Consider the following 20,247-nt stretch of genomic DNA (forward strand, 5'->3'; position numbering starts at 1 on the left):
TTATTTTTAAAATTGGCCATTTTTATATTTACAATTAATTTGCAGTAAAGTGGAATCTGCTCTCCAGGGCCTGCTGACAAGGCTAGCGTGGAAAAATCACTGTTCAAGTCTAAAAGAGAGCCATAGGTTTCCTTAAAAATACCATTCTTCAGTATGAAATTAAGCTGTATTTTGTAAGGAAAGAAATCTCAATTGAAAGTCAGTATCTTTGGAACTGAGCTTCTGCTTTGTTTGCCCTGAAATGAATTCGAAGTTATTACCTAAGGGTAAGTAAAACATACACTTTTAAAAGTAAAAACTAAGACTGAACCCTAAACAAATATCCAACGCAAACAATACGGGTTCATCAAAAGCACGTAACTATTACTCTGTCCTCCCGCTGTAAGTTTCTTACAGCGTTTAAAACTGCTAGCTTTCAGTCTGGCACAAACAGATCTCTGTTAGATCCAGAGTATTTGAAGGACTGAAACTGGTTATTTCGATGTCCACCGCGCCAGTGCTGGAGAAGTGCACGTGCAACGCCTCTCACCCGGAGATCTCCGAACTCAAGCCGAGCGTCACCTCCGTTTCACGGCGGAGACGTGAACGTCCGCACTCACCCGCCCGCCCCACTCCGGCGCAAGCAGCCTGCCGGGATACAACGCCCGAACTTAAGCGCTGTGTTTTATTCACCAAATCCCAGATTAGTTTAGGTGCCACCCAGGTGAGGGCTGGCTCCGAAGCAGTCTCAGAGCTTGCCTGCTGAGGTTCTGCCCCCGAGTGTTTCTAGGGATGGACAGTCCATAAAGGCACGCTAAGCAGCCTCTGGATTGAGCCACAAAGTTACCTTATTCTACAGCAAACTGACAGTTACATAAGAAAAGGTGATTTTTCTAAATAACTTTCTGAAGCATGCCAAAATGCGTCTTTCGGCTCGAGTAAGAGTGATCAAGGGACCACCTCTACAGCAGCCTAAGGCCAACTGCGTCTAACAGAGCCTCTTGCCCGACATGAAATGAACACAAGGCTCACAAAAAGTTTATATCAGAATTCCTTGGGAAAGCCTTTGTTCCCATTATACGACAAATAATCAGAGGACATGTGAATAAATTAATGCATACCCTTACAACACATTAATGACATATGGAAATATCTGAATACACAAACAAGGCAAGCTGTTCCATAAAACTTTTGTTTCTTCTTCGGGACTTTTTCCCCCACCCCTTTAGCCTATTTTCTGCACTACTGATCCTTGTTTCCCCAGGTAATTTGAAGAAAGTGCAAAAATAACCTAGAATCTGCAAATATTTACTCTTCTGTGTTTTGAAACTAACCCAGGAAACAAGACTTTGTCGACAAATTTTTCTCTCCAGTCCATTTTCTGACACACCAACTATCATTTCTTTTCCTCTAGATGGTGCAAGCTCCCCCCTGCAGCTCAGGACGGAGGATGATGCCCAGCGCCGTTAGTTTTACGAGCTGTGGGTGCAGCATTTATTTTTGGACGCAAAGCTGCAACAGCAACTTTCAAAGCTGCTACCGCAGAGTTTATTTTTGGAGTCTCCCTGGTGGAATGAACTTGAAATGCAGCTTGCACAGCAATTATTCACGTAGCTTGTGCTGTTGGTCGAAAACTAACAGACTCATAAAACACTTATTTATTCCTCGGTAACCGCCTTACAGGTTTTAGCAGTCATGTTCAAACACAATTCATGTCTATACCGAAAAGCTTCTTCTCCCGTGAGTTATGTCTAGACTGCAGCCACACAAGGAGCTGTATTTTCACATATACATACCCAAGGCAGCTTTAAACCAGCTGCACTGCTATAGCTACAAAAACCTCATGCAAGCCAGCAAGCCAGTTAGTTATTTACCCAGGTTCACAGAAGAGCTTCTCCGTCTCCCCTTGGCTATATCAGATGGCAATACGGTACTAGCAGCTTTCAGTCTGGAATCACTGAGATGAGTTAATCGCATTTATGACCGCAACAAAGACCTGGCCCAGTGCTCTGTAACCTACATACAGAGCTTACTGCATCTGGATAGTTGAGCTGATTACACAGGAACATGTTATTTTAGGCAACATTACTGCTTTTTCGTGACTTTATTAAAAATGATACAAATGTGCTGGATAATTTTGTAAGTTAAAAGGGTTTTTTTGACCTTTAAATTATCGATCTAACTACAGATCAGGATGACAGCGGTCAGCAGCTCCTAAGAGCAGCTGGGTAGGCTACGGGAAATGAATGGCTGCTCAGTTAGCAGTCAGCAAGTAAGCGTATGAAAGAGAATTTCAAGGGCAGCCCTTGAAGGGCTAGCACTGCGGCTACTGCCCCTCACCTCAGCATCCGACTGCACTTCAGACAGAGTGAGGAGGAAGGTGGGAGAAGTTAAGACAGGTGCTACTGTTTGCTAACAAATAGATCAATTCAGCAGAAAAAATTAAGCAATCCTGAGATTTTTTTTGGTAATTGTATATCAAGATGGTCAAAATCCCAGTATGATTTTAAGTGCTTTCCTATTACAATTCAACTTCTAAAACTGTTTCAAATCCAAATCCAATTTTTCAGAATAAAGCTGGGCATTTCTTCTTCTGATTTCGTATATTTTAAAATTGGCAGGTAGATACTGACGAAACAATTCTATGGTCCTAAAAGTGTCCCGTTAAAAGTCTGAAAAGAGAACAAAGAGTTTTGGCTGAAGTTCAGACACAGGAGCACTAAAAGACAAACAAGCTTGTACTGGTAGCTCAATCTCAGTATCGGTCACAGAAGCCGCACATGTAGCTGAATATAAGAAATACTTAATTAAACCAAATATATACACTGAAGATGTCTCTTGACTTGGGGGAGGGGGTGGTGATAAAGCCCCTCCTTGACCCTGAAAACAGCTGTCAATCTCCTTTACTGGATAATGCATAGGCTAAAGTCACAAAAGGGCAGCCTCCTTGGAGGTACAGGCCACGCAGCGATGGTTTCTCTCTATCCCCCCCCTACTCATCTACTAGTTCTGAATCGATTTCTAGCATTCACATTTCCTTCACATTCAAACCTTTTAGAGACAGGTCAAAAAGTCTCACGTACCAGAGTATGCCTACCTGAAATTGCAAATAATTAGAATATCAATATATTGCATTTTACAGTAAACTGATTTTCTTTGCCCATCTCTGCCCAAAGTCCTTTTTCCATCAGAATACTTTAAAATAATCTAGGTATTTAAAAGCGTCAAAAAATTATACTTGCTACAAGCTAATACAATACCGTAACTGTTTGTCCATCTTTTCTGCTCTGTTAACATATTATTTTGCATAAAATTTTAAAACCCTACCAAGGACACAGGAAGCAGTAATTGGGAGCAGAAGGTCACCTTTTCTTCTGATCACATTTGGAGCTATGAAAGACAGACTAAACCAGAATTCACCTCTTCCAATACCAACTTCTTGCTCATTAGATGATCATCAAGTGGACACACAATTCTGGAAAGAGTCTGTCTTGCTGGTATTCCTCAAAATAACACCTCTCTACCTGTGAAAAGACTAATTCATCTTAAATACTAACAGGCAGGAGGTGCAAGCTCTTCAAGGAGTCAAAGAAATATCCTTTAACTCACACAAAGAAAAAGCAAGAGTCACAGACAGGAGCTCAGTTCTACAACTGCTTCAGCCACTGCATGCTCAGAGATTACATTTAATTATTCTAACTTTTAAATGATGAGATTTAGTATCTTGTAAATGAAATTTAAAATACTATATGTTTCCAATATAGTTTGTAAATCCATAAGTAATAGTCTGCTTCATACCATGTTTGTTTTTGCTGAAGTGCCTGAAAGACAGTAACAACATCACTGACAGCTGTGCTTGAAGATGGCAAGCTATGGAAGCAGAGACCTTATTTCATGACAACAAACACTGTCAATTTGCAACAACTTCTTAGCAGTTCTTCTGGTTATTGATTAATTCTAAAGTATTAGTAAAGTGATTCTGTTTAAATTACAGATAAGACTATTTAATTAACGTGAATTAGAAGTTAAATAATTAAACAAAATATTTACTAGATGAAGCGAAACATCTACTTACCTTCAGTCACTGATACACTTTCAGAAAGACCATGCCCATCTATTCCACTCCCGAGATGTGTAAGCCCCATGGGGTGAGCCGAGACTGTTTTGGCCAGCCATGTTTCTCAACTCCCACACTCCCACCACCGCCTCCCCCAGCGGAGGCAGAGGACTCAATCCTTCACCAATACTGACTCCAGAACTTGAACTCCAGGGGTAGAAAGTGGGTTACACAAACCGAAGTTTAGTTGAATCCCTGCATACAAGCCTCGCCACCCCCACCCCCCCAACCTAGACCATTCAAACTCATTTTTATGTAGGAAGGAGTACGTAGTATCATAACAATGTACAGGGTGTATGGATGGGGCAGTTTCTCCTTTCCTGTACCATCATTAGGGGCAGGAGGTACTCAGCATGACGGTGGGAAAAGTTGGGGAAAGAGCAGTGCATGATCAGTTGTGTCTCTCCCCTTGTAGCAAAGAAAACCACCATGAAAGATGAACTGGTTCAAGGGGTACACAGAAAAAAGAACGCAGAAGTCAGCTCAAGATTCAGAGCCATTGACAATGCCTGTGAAAAGGCCTCACGATTCCCTTACACACAACTATGGTACGCAGTATTAAGAACAGGTACTAGGATGGACACAGCCGATTTTGCTCTGTCATAGATACCCCTGAACAACTCACAGATGATGCTAAATTTTTCAACACAGAAGGCCTTCAGTAACTAATGCTGAAGCTTCACCAGGGCTTAGACGCTGATGATGTGACTAGAGAGCTTCCCTCCCCGTGCACAGGCATGCCTGGACTAATAGATGAGTCTGGTAGAAGAGTAGCTAATCTCAAGTGCTACTCACTTACAATTACTTCCAGATGTCTTATCCTTCGCTTCATACCCGTGACCTTTGTTTGGGGACGATTATGTTGATTTGAAAAGGTAAGAATACTGGGAAGAGGAGAGAAACCTGAGTACCAAAACTGCCTTGACTAGATTACAATGAGCATGGTCATGCTTGGTTCCACCTCCTGTTTCTGACTTCTTCTGGTATCAATGAATTAACACACTTTTTAACACTTGGAGACAACAGAATTAAGCGTATCACTGACAAAACTCCCAAAACATGAAGGAAAAATCTAATCATCTTTCACTAGACTTAAGACCTAAAGTTGGCTGATTCCACTTTTTTTTTTTTTTTTTAAAAAAAAAAAAAACCAAAAACCTTTCATGGACATTCATTAACTCATAAATCATGCCAGCAAGATTTTTGAAGACCTAATAAGGAAAACCAAGTTAGAATAACTATAGTGAATCAGGCAGTTCCAGAGAACCGTGACTTAACAAGAGGGAGTAATAGAAAAATCCGATCTGACTCCTGTCCTCATGACAGAAGATGCTACTGTTGTGTGGTTTGCCATGAATGGTATGACAAAGAAATAGTAGGCAGACAAATTACTTCAACAAAAAGTTTACTAGATCAAGTGAAACATTTAAGGCATAAAGACTTTTACCCTTCAGGTCCAAAGATGAAGACCAGGCAAATTTTCAGGTTTAGGTGGTACACATTTGTTATCAGTATTTTGGATGGGAATACTGGAATCCTGCTGCCATGTCCAAAGCATAAAAGTTATGTGGGAAAAAAAAAGAATGACCCTCTCAAAGGCTTTAACTTACTCTGCTGTCAAAGTTTTTCAGCATTTCTTATCAGCAATGAAATAACATTTTCTCAGTAAATGATGATGACTGGAAATTCCAAAACGGTAAAATAATTCTTGCAGAAAACTATTAACAGGAATCTTAGGGTTGCCATCATCTCATGATACAGACTTTGGTAGTTCCTGTTCAGTCCTTTTATAGGCTAACCCCTGCAAACACTTCTGCTACAAAAAGCATACAGAATATACAGAAATCTTAACAAGAGGAATGAATGCTGACCAGATGACTCTGGGTGCAGGGAAAAAAAAAACCACAAGAGCCTTTGAAGTAGTGGATACAGACATTACTAACACTGCAAGATTTAGGACCAAAGGACTGGGATCAACGATAGCCACACGAATAAAGCAGAATGCTGATGGGTGCTTTAGTGACGCTAGCTGTATTAAGCAGACAGGACAACAGAACGCCTGCCTTTTCAAGGACCTATTGACTATGACTGATATCCACACAACCGAGTAACGCTCCCGCTTTCCGAGTAGAGTAATGCTCCCGCTTACCGGGCTGTAGGTACTTCGCAATTTAGGGATGACAGTTTAGTCTTAACTACAGGACTCGGAGCTGGAATTATTCCCAGAATAAAGGAGGATGTTCTCAAAAGACACTTACTGAAACTTTAAAAGCAAGAGACTGACTACACCCTACAGGCTGAAAGCAGAATAGAGGAAATCTTACCAGAAATTTACTCTGCTCTTGTTGGGAGGATTGTTTCTAAACTATTAGGACATGTTTATAGAAACCTTCTTCTAATTTTCAGACTATTCATTCAGTACCTGCTTTTCTGGCATCGGAAATCTTTATTAGCTTAAACAGATCTTCCACCTCCATGGTTTTATTTCCAAACCCTGGGGACAGTCATATTATTCCCCATCAGCCTTTGGTACATGGGACAAAACATACTCAGCTGTTTCAGCCTGCTTCTCCATATCCTCAATCATAATTCTTAATCCTTTGCTGCAATGGCATGGGTGTTTGGCTGTTTGATTTTTTTTTTTTTTAAACATATTTGATCAGAACAGTTTATTCTCAGACCGGATTACGTTTTAATTAGTTGTCTTGAAACAATTACAGGTTGGCAAAGTTTAAAAGACCAGTCCTTTAAAAGAAGTGTGAATGCACTTACCATACAGCCAGCCAAAGCTAGGCATATAACAAAAACCAGGTCTACCAGGCCAAAAAAATTGATTTTGAATGAGTAATTCCTGAACAAACAATAAAGTTGCCTGCCTCAAGGAAAAAGCGGACTAGTGAATGACATCAACAGGAAGCAAGCAACATTATCTCTTCCTATCACTCCACTTGTGTTCTCAGTTCATTGTTTTGATAAGCGCTCTGATCACAAGGGGTCCTAATAGTAACATGCTGTCCCTCAGCAAATAACATACTGCCATGTTTGCATTTAGCCTGCTGCTCTTTAATAGGAAAATAAAGGGAATACAGCATTTTCAAATCCTTAAATCACTTTATTTTCAATGATACAATGAAAGAAAATATTTAGGATCCAGTAGGAAAATACAGCAGGAGGTGAAAATGTCAGTTATTGCTGACCAAAAGCCATTTTTAACTACACTGCTTCTAGGATTCCCTAAAGGCCAGATTTCCACATGATGGTAAGCTTATCACACACAGTGAAAAGACAGGAGTCACCATCCCAAGCTGCAGAAAGGGAAAATTTCAGCTGGAGGTTAGGAAAAAATTCTTCATGATCGAAGTGGTAAAGCACCAGGATGGGTTACTCAGTGAGGTTACTTGGAGGTTTTCAAAACTTGACCAGCAAAGTCCCTGAGCAACATGATCTAGCTGATGTTAGATCCTGCTTTGAGAAGAGGCTGGACTAGATGATCTCCAGAGATCCCTTCCAAGCTCTATGACCTTATGGTTTTATTCTTAGGTTGCTTACAGTCACTACAATCTCCTGCACGTCATACAAACGGGTTATGATGATTGCACCCAGCTAAGTAAAATTGACCTGATTTAAGAAGAGATACAGTATGAAGATAAAGTCCCAGTTTACAGTGCGCACAAGAATACGTCAAATTCTGTATACCAGCTGTTTGGCAACTCAAGCAAAAAGCCTACTTAACAATAGCACTTAGCTGTTAAAGAACCTTCCAAAGAAAGTAACAGATATTTGTTGACTGTATTATCAAAACTATTACTTCAAATTTCCAGAATATTCAACAATGTAAAAATAAGAATCCAATTCAAGCAATTTCACTGAAAAATCATCATGCCAAACAGATTAACAGAAGCGCAAATACGGAGGCGGGGGGAAGACCAGACTTTATTCCAAGTCTGACCAAATAATGATGAAATTAATGTGCACTTATCTCTAACAGGAGAAGCACGGCCACCTGCCCGTAATTCACAAAGTAATAGTGCTACTTAACCGAAGAAGATCTGCTGTAACGCATCAGATAAAGGGGTCAGAGGAAGTCTGGAAGGAAGATATGCAGAAGACAGCTTTTGCCTTCTGCAAGCATAACTGGTATCAGGAAAGCATGCGGACGACACTACAGAAGGCACCAGCTATGTGCCAGCTAGGTCAAAATCAGAGCACAGCAGCAGTTAAAACAGGAAGCTTTACCTTAGAACGGATGTGCTCCCCTGCATGCCTGCTGCATAAATGAAATACATGAAAGTACAGCTGGCTGGAACATTTTTGACGGTAGAAAAGCATTTTAAAATTCTTTCCTTTTTCCCTTGTCCTTCCCTCAACCCTGTTTCCTCATCAGCCTTAGTGCCGAGGTGCCAGTGTCTATTATTCTCCCAATGTGTAAACACGCTTGTCTTTCCTTTTTTAAAAAATCTGCATGGTCCAGTTAACTCTTAACACCCTTAGTATAGATCATGCATCTGTGTCAGCTTCATTACCTAAATTAAATTCTGCTTAAACTACTTACCCTGATGCAAAAAACCCAACTTGCCACCACCACACTCTGGCAAACCTAAACTCTACTGTAGGGCTTGCTTTAGTTAAACTGCAGCTTCAGATGTAACCATTATTACGTAAGGCCTGCTACGCATGGAAGAAATGCATGTGCATTTTCAGAAGTAACTATGTGCGGAGCTGTGCCACTTCAGTCTTGCAAAAAGTTTTAAATGCTAAGTGTTCAAGTGATATTCAAAAGTCTGCATAAAGCAGTATTAGAAGCCAGTAATGAAATCGGTTTCTTCTTGCATGAAAAGCAAAAGGAAACAGGACATTTCTATTTTGCACACAATATTCTCTAGAAGGAGCAAATGGTAAATTGGAAACCACACTTGATTCAAAGTAGGTAGTTTAATAATTAAGACTGCAACAAACTATTCAACATACCAGGACGTAAATTCCTGAATGAAAATGGAGCTGTGCATGACCCATCCTTTAAAAGATGTCATTATGCACACTACTTACTCATGCATTTTCTAGACAGGACAAGAAGTGTGGAACAGACAAGATACTAGCATGATGAAAAAAAATAATCAAGTTTTAGTTAGATTGCTACCTGATTTAAAGACTCTTACCATCCCTGCAACTACTTGAAACATTTGTGACATTCAAATTCCTCAAAAGAGACTCTGCACTAAAGACAAATTTTTTGGTGTATTTAGTCACCCGAGTAAGAACTCCGCTGAAAAAAGCCTATTCTTCCTTCACTGGAATAACCGCTTCTGAACTCCCACCAGAAAACTACAGAAGTATTTAAACAAAATTAAAAAAATAAAATACTAAAAGCCTACAAACTATAAAATGTTTTAGGATACTAAAACATTATATGTAAATTATGAAGCTCATAATTAACTACTTTGCTCCCAGCTAACTACTGTGCATCAATGACATGTATGTATCAAGACCAAGAGAAGAAAGAACAATGAAAAACCAACATACTCCATCCCCTCTCCCACCCACCCTCCTTCTGACTCCGTTGCCTTTTTATTCATTTACCGACCCACCGGTCTTTTGACACAAATGCTCAATAAAAACCAAAACATAAGAGCCAAAATAATTCTACAGTAAATCACCTGTAGTTCTCTCTTTGTATCTACCACTCTTCTACCCTTCCTCGTCTCTGTGAATTTTAGAGAATAAACTCTTTTGATATGTGTTATTTTATGTACAATGAACATACAGTTAATTTTAAAAACATAGTACAAGTAACTGCAGTTTATAAATCAATCTACAGAAAAGCTAAATTAGTAACTACAGCCATCCTCAGTATGGGCATGTCTCTAGTGACAAAATCTTGCCTCGGAATCATCACATTATGAATACATCTACTATTTAGTATCGCAAATAAATTTTCATGGAAAAAAAAATAAGCCTGTGACAAAGGGCAAGTGCTTTGCCAGGAACCCAGAGTCAACTAACCGTTGTTCAGACCCCACTGCTGCTACTATGAGGATGTGGTTTTTGGACCACCTTCCTTGCTATGCCTGATTTATTACAAGATATATTTTTCACTTCATAATGCTCAAGATAAACGGTTACTACCCTGGCACCGGTACCATTAACCACATGTTTTCCAAGTGACTGAATTAGTATCTTCAAAACCACACAAATACACAGTGACGTTAATATCCTACTGCACCATGACATTTTTATTAGACAAGTCACGGTGAGAAAGTTTCCCGACTTTGATTTTTGCTTTCAACTTTCTAAGATAACAGTTCAAAGAGAAAAATAATTAGATCATTGTACAAAGTGTTTAAGAAATCTCAGGAAGGTTTTCAGTGAGTGGTTTAACCAAATCTGCTTACTGCACCTACTTTTCCAGAATTTTATCTTTTTTAGAATGGAGTGCTCACTATCTCACTGCAGTCTCAAAAATGTGTTCGAACAAATCTGTTCTCCATTGAGAGAAAAAAAATACAATAAAAATCAGCTTAAAATAAATTTATTAAACAATACAAAAATAAGCATGCTGGAAATCGAGATACATAAATAACATACAATGCAAATGAAAAATGGAAAACGAGACAGGTAACTTAACAACTGAGCCAAAAAGTACAACACAAACGCTAAAATAAAATTTTAAAAAGCATTTACATTTCTAATGAAATGTTAATGATGCTGACAAAGAAAAACAAACAAACAGCTAAAATGCTTGAATATCAAGAATTGCTATTACTGTAGCACAGGTGAACACTAAAACGGTTGCAGACTTCAAACATTCAATGACTAGCCTCTATCACCCCATTCTCTCAGACCCGCTCACCAAACATAATGCAGGCATGGGTAAGTCGTCATGGCAGACCTAACTACGGTCCCAGCGATCCGTGTACCCTGCCACAAACAGGAGCCATCTGCAGACATGGCAGGCCAGAAGAAGAAACTGTGAGCGTAGGCAAGTTACAAAACAACTGGTCCAAGGAGTCTCCTCCTGACCCCTCCTAACTAGAGGCTGCCTTAAGTTGAGACAGGCTTCAAAAGCATATATTACAGAACTGTAATATATAGAATCTAAAGTCACGATTGTGTAAGCTGTACCCTAAATATTCTTATTATGCATATTACAGATCTAGTAGTTTCCTTAATTTTGTATTTCCCATGCAGGACTTGCCTCTACCATAACTTTTGTATGTAACTGACAAACATAACTATGGTCAGGATTTTTATTTTCAAGTTGAAACCCAGATGGAACAATTTTCCATCTTGAACCATGTTTTTAGAAGTAGCTTCAAATAGTACTAAAAATCAGAAAATAATGTGTGTAGAATTAGATCAAGCAAATCCTGCATCATACATTTTCCTTTTTTAATTAAATCAGTAATTTAACAGGCAACATGTCATCACTGTAAATACTTTTCATTAGCAGCACAGACACCTTATGTTCCCTCTTGCAACTGAGGGCCTTTCAGGTAAAGACACATAGTTTTGCAGGATCTGAATACTTGCTATGTCTCTGGAACTACCAGTTTACGGTAAAATCCCCGAACAGGTGAGACATTTTTATAATTCAAGACTTCGCCTTTACTTATTTTACTTTATTTTCAAGATAGGCACTGACAAACCAAACCTTATCATCAGTGATAAGATTGTAGAACAGCTATTATTCAGCAGTTTACGACTGACATTTGTTACTGACATGTGCACCACATATTTACCTCGTCATCCCAGTAGGACTTCAAATTCACTGAAAATTGATGTGCTGTATTGTTTTGCTTAAACATTTTAATCCTAGACTTCAAAGACAGGAAGCCCATCCTTTTACAACACACCGCTAGATGAAGATTATTCGGAGTTTAGTCAGAGCTTATATCAAATGTTTATGCAAAACTAACAATACCTAAACAGAGTAATTAAGAACAGCTTGCTTTCTCAAAGAGCATCAGCTTCACTTTATGCATCTTCCTGAATTCACAAACATCTAGATGGGTCTGAAAAGGGGCAGGAAAAACCTAACTCTCCCCTTATACAAAACTCACATATGAATGCACTTTGGAGTTTCAGATAAACTAAAGAGAGGGACTGGGGGAGGGGGCAGGCAGAAGGGGTGAAGGTGTTACTAAGGAATTATCTGGCATTGTCTCAAAATACTCAACGACATAATACCGTTCATCATTACTTGGACAAGTTTTCAACAGTTTTATAAACAGGATTCTGCGTGATGTGTACAGGGGGCAGGATATGTCAAATGATCTGCAAGCTTTTAAAGGGGAAAACTTTCTAAAAATAGAGAACAATTTTCTGAGATTTTTAGCACCATTAAGAATGTAATAGCTACAAGTGTCAAGAATTTAGCAAGTCTATGCCCTCTGTCCAGCACTGCCCACTGAGCCTATTCGAAGCTTACATACACCATTTCGAGATACACTCTACTCCAGATACTCAAAATTATCAAATTCTGCAGATGAACAGATGCGATTGCCTGTAGAAGAATGCAAGTCCCGTTTCTTAGCAAGCTGGCAGAGGTGCAAACTCACTATCATTTTAAGTAGCAATTTAACGATAACTTTTAAAAAATTTGCTCACATGTAAGTAAATGAAACCTCTGATCTTATATATGAACATGCACACACATTTGCAGTTGAAAAATAAGTTATTTGTAAACAGTTTTAATAATATCTACCTATCTGCTTTGCTCTGAACATATTTCCTGCTCACTACTCGGTTGGTTACCACTCTAAAACCAAGATTGCTTACATTCCTCTCTAGGGTGGAGCACAGCATTATTAGTAAGGCAGACTTCTGAGTCATAACTACCAGCTGGCAGTACAAGCAGCTAGCAAAGACACTCAAAACAGTTTGGTAAGAAATCTTTCTGCTGCATTAGTTAACTTGCAAACAGGCAGGGTTTTTCCCCCCCCCGCTTCTCCCAGTCCTCCCCAGCCATTTTTGCTCTTTTTATTTAAATGTTAGCATTAATAATTATTAAAGGTCTGATCAAAAAAAAGAAAAAGAATTCACTAGCACGGCATATCCAAAGGATCCATTTCTGTTCAAAGCAATTTGAAAGCTCATATTAAAAAAAAGAGAATAATAACATGACTCAGAACCTATCTCCACTTAATATACAATTATTTAGAGATTCATGGATTTGCTGTATTTTGCTGACACTATTTTACTTTGTATTTAATTAAAATTCTTTTGTCTTTACATGCTGACCCTGATCAGATGACACATCGTAAGTTCTTGCTTAGCTCTAAAGTTAATTTACTTAAAATTCTCAGATATAAACAAAAATAGACAGATATACACAAAAGTGGTATATCTTTCAAAACATTCAGATTTACCTTTTTTTTTTTTTTTAAAAAAGTAAATGTCTTTTGTAACTACAAAAGTCAGTTAACAGTTTTGGTTTTTGTTGTTTGCATGTGCTTTTTTCCCCCCCTTGAACTTTGACAGTCTTTTTGGTATAGCATACAGAATGTACACAAAATGTATATATATAAATGAAACACCAGGCAAACAATATTCAAATCAAAGTTAAATCTGGAGATGCTTGAGGGTTTTTAAAATGAAGAGTTTAATGAAGCTAGAACCCATTTGTTTAGTTTTGCTCTCCCCGACCTTCCATTCTATACACTACGGTTCTGGAGATGTCCTCGTTTGATTCAGGTGACACTTTTTTCCATACTGTTTCTTTTAAAGCAAGTTCTTGCTGGAGATTCTCATAGTCCATTGGTCCAAAGGAATGCTAGTTGTTCAAGCAACATACATTATTTATTAGTGTATTTGAATGAAAAAAATCCATACTTGCAGTCAATGCTAATAGACCCATGTTTTTCACCTCTTCACATAAACGGTTATTTTCTCTTTTCCAGTTACAAAAATTTCAAATTCCAAATCGGGTATTTTTTAGACGTATACATGCAAATAGAAGCACTTTAAAAATCATTCTACTGTATCTTCTCCTATTGAAATCTTCATGCCTTAGTTAAAACATCAATAGTAATAAAAGCAAAGACTTTTTCCTTATCTCAAGCACCCTCACACTTTTATCTTTTGTACATGTAGCTGGAGTGGATTCAGTTCACTCCCAGAGATTGCTTATACCACTTCCTTAGTAACAGGCACTTGTCTACATCACTGTAACACCTGAATTCACTGCCTGTGCAACTCTCAGCAAGTCATGTGGTCTCAGACATATCACTGAAAAAATGCTGAACATACATCTCATGCATTGCAGCACAGGACAGAAAGGCTAAGCCCACCAGCTGGTCAAATCTTTATTAAGGCAACCAGTACAGTTAAACGCTTTGCAATTATCAGATACCACATACTTACTGTAGCAAGGGAGATGAACTGCATGAAATGGAGTTACAAATCTAATATGAAATTCTACTACACAAAACCCTGTGATAGCATTGTCCACCCAGGGAAGTGTCCACTAATAATGTATACAGGTAAGTGTCCACTAATAATGTGAACTAACTAGTTTATCTGAAAGCTTTGATGCAATACATGTCATTGAGCAGTTTTGCATTTAGAGAAGAACTTCCTGTTTTTCTTCTGATGCCTACAAGGAATACACTAAATACACGTTAACTTACCCGCTGATCACCACCTTCTCTGCGAGGATCAAGCTTTTTTGCAAAGTGTCTCAAATTATCGTAGTTATGGAAATTGCACAAAGAAACCAGATCCTGCAAATATTTAGTGAACATACATTATTATTTGTGTATGATAGTCAAATGCATATCAGATTATAATAATACTACCACTTATGTTTTACATCATATCCTAGTAACTTAAATCAGCAATAAGAGAAGCTTATTTAATAAATCAATACCAATGTCTGTAAGGCCCTTTGAACATAATACGATGATATCATTAAGTTCCAACACCACCTTTAAACTCCTTTTCAAAGTAGTACAAAACAAGCAGCAATTTGCAAAATATCTATTTTTATGTATTTCTACTCCAGCTGTATGAAACACTTCAGGAACAGGAAGAATAGTCTGGGCTAGTCTAGTACATAAAACTTCAATCAAAAGGATGAAACAAGAAAATGTGTGATGTAATGGATTTTAATGCCATTTGAATTACAACATGAAAGGTTGTAATTACAGAACTTCGCCCTGTTGTTGTATTTTTAAAAATGAATGTTACATTCTGAAATTGCTACTCTACCCTTAATTGGTTTAGTGTGGACTTGGTAGTGTTAGGTTAATGGTTGGACTGGATGATCTTAAAGGTCTTTTCCAACCTAAATGATTCAATGATTCATGTTACTTGTATGCCATGACCGTCTATCAGTTTTTACATCTCATTATAATACAGAATAAATACAGTAAATCCTTCACGTACCTATTGTTCTATGATTTTATATTTAAATTATCAAGCACAAGAGTATTTCATATGAAACTTCAAAGTATTTAAACTGGCAGTAGTAACTTCTTAGTACTCTTAATTTGCAGCTGTACAGATGTTAGGTAAATAGAAGTATGAAAAGTTTTAACTGCTGCTCATCCACATGAACTAAACCCTTGCTCACTGTAAATCCCATGCTGTTGTTGATAAGCTAAGTGAAGACTAGTCATACAAGCGTTCACCCCAGGAACTGAAGTCCATCTAAACTAGTATCACTGCAGCTTAAATGTCATCACTACTTAAAAAAAAAAAAAAAAGGGGGGGGGGGGGGGCGGGGAGGAGCCTAGTTATGCCTTCAACTTCCAAAGCATTATCAATAATCCTGCATTTCCTATGGGGCTCTAGATAGCCTACTATTCTCTTTTTTGAAACTTTTTTCCTCCCATTCATAATTACTTAATCAGTATTATAAGGTGGTTTTAGGGAGAAAATTAAAAAAAAGGGAAGACAACATTTTTTACATTCTCCTCTCCCACAAAACATCTTTACTAATCGTTACAAAGTACTCTACAAAATCTCTCCTGTTTCTAATGCTGCTACCAACAGACTGTCCACAGCCCTTTCAAAAGCAAGAGACAAAGCTAAGAAAAGCTTGCCCAACAATTGTGTCTGATCTATGAAGACACGTTTTATGACAGATTGATTACAAAAATCGGTTAAAAAAAAAAAAAACATCAGAACAGCAACATTTCAGTAGAATCTTATTCTTTTATTGTAATGAAATAAGAGTTGCATTTCCAATGTTTTCAAAATGCTTTGCTTTACAACTGGAGAGGAAAAGTAGCCTATAAACAGAGCTCTAGAGCTTCTAATGCAGCATGCAACAGACCAGCTCTTTCATTACTTCATGAAGCGTTCCTTTTCAAAGCTTTTCCACAACAAATTTCTCCAGTGTTTCTGGCATCATATTTTCTTAATGCTCACAGAATTAGTGTTATTTATTACTAAAATGTAAACGTCTCTTCTTGGACTTTCACCCTTGGATCAGATGAAACTTGCTATGTATGGAAGAGTAACGAATCACTATTTAATTGACTTAGATCCCAGCTGTACTAACTGAAGCTCAGTAAACATCAGCTGCAAAAGTGGAAAAAAAAACCCCAAAAAAACCCAAAAACCACCACCAAAAAAAATGCCACTGAAGGCAATGCTGCTTACATGACAAAAGTGAATTCCTTTAACACTGTTGCCCATCTTGTCCAAAGGAGGTGACCAGCACATCAAGCCCATGACATTAGGAACAACCAGAAGAATCCCACCAGCAACTCCAGACTTTGCAGGAAGACCAACCTATAGAATAATTAGAGAATTACTGTCCTCTGCAAACATTCTTCACTATTGTAACACAATGCATTAGCATTTTACTGAAGGTTATGCAACATTTATAAAACATAGATCTGGAAAGCATTTTAAGCTGGGAAAGCATTATTACTTATCTGTTTTTAGACAGACAATAACCTGAAGCACAAATCACAGCAATCCGAGATACACAATCATAAAGTTACTCGCTCTCAGTAAAACAGAGTCAGCGATACAGTTATAATAGATTTGAATTATCTTTTTCAAAAAGCAATTATGACTAAGCAGTAGTACATAAGCGTATCTGTCATGAACAGTTTGCAACAAGGCAGTAGTACAAAGCTATATACCGAAAAAAAAAAACCCCGATTGGAAAAGGTAAAAAACAAAAACCTAAGAAAACAGAAGACTCTGTCCATAAAGTCATGCAATAACCTACTTATTTACAATCTGGATAAAGGTATTGCTTTTTTCCTACAGAAAATATATCACATATCCCCATAGCTCTGTAAGCAGTAACTTTTAGGTCACACAGAGCATCATAATCAGTTTTACATGTATGCAATGAGGAAAAACTAAAAATGCTTGAAACAAGATGCTGAAAACACAAATAAGATGCACTACATCTTGAAATACTTACTTATAAGAAACATACTGCTGGAAAATAGAAGCATGGTACATATGCTGTGTATGACAGCCACTTTTATGACACACAAGAGTAATTCATGAGACAGCCCGAGTCAATGAAGAAAAAGCAATCTGCAGAGGCTTTCTGCTATCCTTTACTACCACATAGAAGGATTTCTTCAGTTATGCTGTTTCCAGTTACATCTGCATCAATCACCTGTTTCCCTCATGAACAGCCTTTCTTAAGGGACAGTATTTATATGCTTCAATGTGAAAAGGATTCCCAAATGCAAAGTGGCAGAGAAGAGTAAGTACTGTAAGGTATTGGGTACTAGTAGTGCCATGAATTCTAGATGAGATTTTCCCATATGGTGTGTTCAATTTCTAAACAATTCATGTAACGCCCCCTCCCCCAGAAGCAAGCAAGCAAGCCCTGGAACATGGAAAACAGTAACACAGATTAATCTTCCTGGTCAGCACTAATTAGTAACTGAAAACTACTTACATGGAAGGCAAACTGCCCTGAAAAGTCATACATGCCACAGGAATGCATTAAACTCAAGGTATTCCGGACTGCTTCAGGACTCAGTACTCTTTCACCAGTGATTGGGCAAAAGCCACCATTAGCCAGAGTTGCTGCCATCACACTTGCCGATTCACACGTTACTTCTATTGAGCAAAGCTTATGAAAAAGAAATTGAGATCATAAGAAGTGATACTTCTAGCACAATAACGCCAACTATAGCAGGATCAACAATATGTCTCTATAGAAATAACGTTTTGTAAAATAACCTGTAGCGTAACATTTATTACAGGTGATGCTAATAGCATCAATTAATATGGTCTGAATCTTCCTATGATAAAGATCCCAGCAACAGTGTTTGTAAGCCCTCTTAATAGTTTAGGATAGTATTTTACACAGGTTAGTGTCTCCACGTGATTCCTCCCCCCGCCCCCCCTTATGTTCCTTTGAGAGGAAGAGGTCTGGGAAACAATCTCAGTATTTTGCATCTGCTTAAATGGCAAAGCCACAGAATGACTGGGTTTTTTCAATTTGAGTTTGTTTTGTGTGGCTTTTTTTAAGCCTTAGAAGACCACACACGTCTATTAAAAGTACATTTTAAAGCTGCAAACTCTAGCACATGCAAGTCTTAATGCCAGCACCTCCTACTGATGCAGCCTTATTTCACCTTTCTCTCATATATGCTTCTTGATAGATTAATGATACGACCATGTGATAGTTTCTCCCAGGATCCCTGCTTCAGTACAGACTATACATACTTTGGTGACACATCAGGAAATGTGATATGATGCCATCACCTGATGCTGCCTCATTTCTGCAGAAACCAAAAGATAAGCTGGTTTCAACCTGAAGCTGAAATGCTACTCTGAAAAGCAAACAAACTAGTGCTGGTATTCTTGCTTTTGCCAAACAGTCATTACATGATACTTCATGAAGTTACCTAAGCCAAGTTTGCATGAGTAGTTACTACCTGGAATTCTTATTTTCCGGGTGCCAAACTCAATACATCCTAGTCCAATCAACTGGAGTTGCAAATCAAGAGATTGTCAGAGACGCATCTAAAATGGCAACTGTGTTTTAAACATATGAAGTATTACATAATATCACCTACTTTGAAAAAAGTGTTTCTAGGTTCTCAGTTTAAGCACCTGCATTTTGTACCTTGGTTCTCTAAAATGAGAATAATCCATCCTCACTTTACACAGACAATAGGAAAATAAGTTTATTCCTGTTCAGAAAGTTCCCAATTACACAAGGGAGGAAGGAGCATCACAGAAAACCCCCCAAAAAGAGATAACTAGCCTTTTAAGTAGAATCCAAGTAGACTGTTTGCAAGTAAGCATTGTACAGTGAGAAGAAAACAGAATTGCCGCTCATATATGAGCTGCCCTTTTTCCAAGTATGGAGTGAAAAGGGGATCTTGCAAGGGAAAAAAAAAGAATGACACGTAGTCGTGAAATTAGAGATCATAATGCACGAAAATGAGGCCAAATTAAAATACCTCAGAAAAGTCAGTTTTGGCATTTCTTAACATATGAATAGCTTTGCACTCAGAAGTGTATCAGGACTTGAGGCAGTGGGATAGGAAACATTTAAAAAGCATGTTTAAACAGTAAATTCAAATAATTTAATCAGTTTTGTTCTGTAATAACAGAAGTTCAGAGTAGACTATTAGCTTGTACCTAGCTTCCAACTCAACAAGAGGTCAGCTAAGGCTAATCACATATACCTTACTTCATAAACAGTCATTCTATTTAAAGATTAGAGCAGGTGCATCCCAATACAAAAAACTCAGATAAAATTTGCATTTTAAAAAATATTGTTTATAATTTGCATAAGTAAAAGGCAGGTCTCATGAATCAAAAAGCAATTAATTTTGAGAACTCTGGACTTGGTTTTTTTTTTTTTAAACTATCCCAGACAGACTGTATGAGCAACACAACTTGAACTGCCTCTGGAGAACTACATGCAGCAGAGCTGACTGAGTTCTGAATGTTTTAACATTAGGAAACCCTTACTGAGGAAATACCTCACTCTTGCCAAGTTCTCATTTTGTGACAGTTGCAAATAACTTGCTGAAAGTGAAAAAGAAAAAAAATGTGGGAGGGGAGAATATATGACTAGATTCTTTGTTTTACTCATAAGCATTGAGTCAAACAAAAAGGAGGAGATATTCATATTATTTCATTTATAACACTACCCTTGAGCTTACAATAGAGCATGCACACACTATTTTAGTTACACACGGAGTTTAAAG

The 20,247-nt window shown here is 38.0% G+C and overlaps 1 protein-coding gene across 2 annotated transcripts in view; it reads right to left on the bottom strand.

Moving 5' to 3' along the window:
- GLS (glutaminase) overlaps positions 1-20,247 on the bottom strand; it is a 69,351-nt gene that overhangs the window by 13,940 nt on the left and 35,164 nt on the right. Inside the window, exons 12-15 of one of the 2 annotated variants that reach the window (XM_075711330.1) lie at positions 17,973-18,149; positions 16,700-16,831; positions 14,722-14,814; positions 13,032-13,865 (exon numbers count right to left, since the gene is read on the bottom strand). In XM_075711330.1, coding sequence (XP_075567445.1) covers positions 13,719-13,865; positions 14,722-14,814; positions 16,700-16,831; positions 17,973-18,149 — 549 coding nt within the window. In that variant the 3' untranslated portion in view covers positions 13,032-13,718. Of the gene's footprint in view, positions 1-13,031; positions 13,866-14,721; positions 14,815-16,699; positions 16,832-17,972; positions 18,150-20,247 lie in introns of those variants that run through there. The other variant, XM_075711331.1, reaches the window with a different exon arrangement.

The sequence above is a fragment of the Pelecanus crispus genome, chromosome 5 (genome assembly GCF_030463565.1).
Source record: "Pelecanus crispus isolate bPelCri1 chromosome 5, bPelCri1.pri, whole genome shotgun sequence".
Taxonomy (NCBI): Eukaryota; Metazoa; Chordata; class Aves; order Pelecaniformes; family Pelecanidae; genus Pelecanus; species Pelecanus crispus.